Source organism: Grammomys surdaster, unplaced genomic scaffold (genome assembly GCF_004785775.1).
Source record: "Grammomys surdaster isolate TR1022 unplaced genomic scaffold, NIH_TR_1.0 194, whole genome shotgun sequence".
Lineage (NCBI taxonomy): Eukaryota > Metazoa > Chordata > Mammalia > Rodentia > Muridae > Grammomys > Grammomys surdaster.
In genome coordinates, this window is record NW_021604639.1 from 7,366,726 (window position 1) to 7,370,252 (window position 3,527).

The 3,527-nt window shown below is 47.7% G+C and overlaps 1 protein-coding gene across 1 annotated transcript in view; it reads right to left on the bottom strand.

Annotated features, from left to right (window-relative positions):
- The window catches only part of Adarb2 (adenosine deaminase RNA specific B2 (inactive)), a 530,291-nt gene that overhangs the window by 164,400 nt on the left and 362,364 nt on the right, over positions 1 to 3,527 (bottom strand). The window contains exon 3 of the mRNA XM_028769889.1: positions 963 to 1,870. Coding sequence (XP_028625722.1) covers positions 963 to 1,870 — 908 coding nt within the window. The remainder of the gene's footprint in view (positions 1 to 962; positions 1,871 to 3,527) is intronic.

A 3,527-nucleotide genomic window follows, 5' to 3' on the forward strand; every position in this document is an offset into this window, starting at 1 on the left:
CCCTCCTTTCTTCCTTCCTTTCTCCCTCCCTCCCTCCCTCCCTCCCTCCTTTCCTTCCTTTCCTCTCTCCTTTCCTCCTTCCTTCCTTCCTTCCCTCTCTCATTTCCTCCCTCCTTTCTTCCTTCTTTCCTTTCTCTCTTCCTTCTTTCCTTCATTCCCTCATTTCTTCCTTCTTTCTTGCTTCTGCATCCCCAGTGCTGGGATTATATACATGCACCACTGTTTCTTGTCCATGCTGTGCTGAGAATTGGATCCATGGTTTCATCCATGCTTAGGGTAGGCATGTACTGATTGAATCATATCCACAGGGCCCTAATTCTCATTTATAACCACCTCTGCCTTCCAGGAAGTTATTCTTCACACACTCTTGGTCTGTGCTACTGTCTTACTGCAGAAGTTTCTACCTGGTTGAAACCATAGTTACAGAGATCCTGGGTAACTCGCAATGAGACATTTCCCATCTTGGTTTGGCCAGAGTAACTGACTAGAAACTCAGCCCAGATCATCAAGCAACACACCTTTTACTTCTAAGTTACCAGAGGGCCTGACAAATGAATCCTACCTTTCCTGCAGCCTAGGCCACTTGGTGGGGACAGAAGACTCTGCCCTTGCTGTCTCCACTTGTTTCCTGTGACCCTGGTTGTCTTTTCTCCCTAGTGGTTGATTCTGTCATTGTAAAAGTTGCCTGGCTTCATGTGATCTCTCATTACTTCTGCTCAGTTGCTGTGTTGGTGATCTGTTTGCTTTCTTAACATTCCCATGATTCTCTATCCACAAAACCTGGCCGTTTCTCTCTGAGTGCTTAGGAAAGGGGCATTTTCAGGAAGGCTAGCCAGTGCTTAGCACATTCTGCTCACAGCCGTACCAGGGGAGAGTGGCAGGCCCATTTCCCTCTCACAGCAAGAATATCCCAACTCACATCCATCTTTCCACCTAGCAGCCAGCTACCTGAGAAGTCTCACCTGTGGCAAGAGGTTGCTTTTACTTCTGCTGGGTATGTGACCAGGCAGCCGGATGTTGAAGAGGGCCTGCAAGGCAGCTTGTGCTGCTTGGCCCTTGGCCAGCTTCTTGCTGCGTCCAGAACCTTCGAACGTCCTCCCGTCCACGCACACAGCCATGACAAAGCTCTTGACTCGAGGCTTCTCGGCTGTCTCGGAGAGGCACACATACCGAAGACCTGAGCGTAACTCATTCAGCACAACTACAGGGTTCCTCTCACCCAGGGCACCGGGAGCCAGCCTGGACCTGTCAGGAAGAGCCTGGCCCATGAGGTCCAGCGTGTGGTAGAACAAGCGTCCTCGCCGGTAGGCAGAGGACAGAAACTCAGTGTCAACGGGACGACAGCCCGGAAAATCCTCATTTCTTGAGGACGGTTCGAACTCCTTGAACAACGTGTCTGGGAAGTCAGCCTGGTCGGAGGTGAAGTCAGTGCATGGACTGGTACTACTGCCCATGGCCAGGTGGGCCTGGAATGCATTGGGGAACTGCACAAAGGACTTCAAGGCCATCTCTGCTGCCCGCATCTTGGCCTTTTTCTTTGTGGGCCCTGTGCCTTCAAATGTGAGCCCGTTCACTTCTACGGCTACCGCGAAAACTGGGGCGTGCACTGGGCCAGTCTGTGACACCATCCGGTATTGCAGACCGGGCTTCAGCTCATGCAGCTGGACCAGCGCATTCTTGGGTGTCATAGACCAGGAGAGTTTCTTCCAGATCAGCTGGAGTTTGCAGAAATGTCCCCCATTTCCTTCCTCCAGCGGCCTTTTCCTTTTAACGCTGGATGTGCTGCCTCTGGCCCAGTCTCCAGGGGGGAGAGGCCTGGTCCCCAGGTTGCTCACATTTCGGTTTTCCTTCACTTCAGCACTGCTAGTACCTGGAGGTGAGAACAAATTAGTCATGACCCAGAGGACTGGCAGGTCACCCCTAATGAGAGACATCATTGCTAATGATGGCTCTGTAAGACTGGGGAATCTGCGTGCATAAATCCCTTGCCATCAGCACCTTAGGCCAGGTCTGGGAAAGGTGCTGTAATGACTTCCATAAGACACAAGGGAGGAGCAGCAGTGGGGACCATTTGCCTATGGGTGGGGGTGGGGGAAGGCCTCCATCACTGGGCAGTTCTCAGAAAGTCAGGCTTGAGAAGACATGAGGAAGAGACAGGCAAGGTGTGTGTCCTATGCATGTTCTCACAGTCTCTGGTCATTAGTACAAGGTATGATGTTGTCACCTACAAGTGCCCTATCTCCTCAGTGCCCATAGGCAAATGATGAGTGCTAGGGCACATATGGCAAGGTGATTGTTGCCTGTGATGCCCACTGAGTTGTGGGGGAAGGGCTTTGTTGAGGCCAGCTTTGATATATCAGGCCTAGTAGAGCTTCTCAAAACTCCACCTCTGCAGCTGTCTGCCCTAAACACCTGCATGTCACCTGTGCCAGTCAATAGAGTTGCTGGGCCTCAGTCATGCCTGTTATTTATAGAGCTGAGAGTCTGAATAGGTATCAGGGCCCTGAGTCTGAGCTCTTTATTACTTGACTCTCCAGTCCCATCTTAGATGAGACAAGTTGTGGCAAGCCAATCAAAGGCCATGGGTGCTGAGATGTGACTTTTACGCTTCATCTGAAACATGGTTTTTGGGTTTCTCTCTTAAAATCAGTGAAGTTTCCTAACAAAGGGCACTTATTGTCCTTATAAATAAATTATCACAGGTTGACATATTAAGGTAGAAAATGGTTCTAAATGTACCATACAGTTCAGTTACAAGTATGGGGCTCTGCTTCCCATACAGGACAGCAGGAAGTTTTGGATTATTGCCTTTGGGATCCTTTCCATCATAGCCCAGCAAGCATGTAAAACAGACCAAATGCTAATGTATTTCTAAGGATTTGCACCTACAGATCAGTTGTAGAGCACACAAGCACAATCCCTCTGCAAAAAAAAAAAAAAAATTTTTAGGGACACCCTCTGACAACCAAGAAACACTACCTACTCAGTAATTATGTCATTAGGGACACATCCTAGGACTTAGATTAACAAAGATGTTCATTGTAGCATAATATTTTTTTTTTTACAGTTGAAAATGTAGGAAACACATAACTTCCCATATTCAGAGGACTGGTTAGGTTGCAGTAGAATCCAACAGCAGAATGATACAACAACGATAGCTTAGCAGACTCTATATGTTTCAACCTAAACAAATCTCATCAACCTAATTCTAGATGGCAAAACGAACTTGCAAAAGTAATCCACTGAGTAGGATAGAATTAATTCATGTATGTCCTAAGAATACACATATTACATGTAAGCAGACTTATGAAAGAACTGAAGGCAGTTATATCATAAAGACACACTCCCATCTCCCAGAGGAGGTGGGGGAAGGAAAGAAAAAAAAAAGAGGACAAAGAATGGCTTCATTTCTACTGTGGCATTTTCTTTTTTCTAAAAAAAAAAGGAAAAGAAAAGTTGTGTGTGTGTGTGTGTGTGTGTGAGAGAGAGAGAGAGAGAGAGAGAGAGAGAGAGAGAGAGAGAGAGAG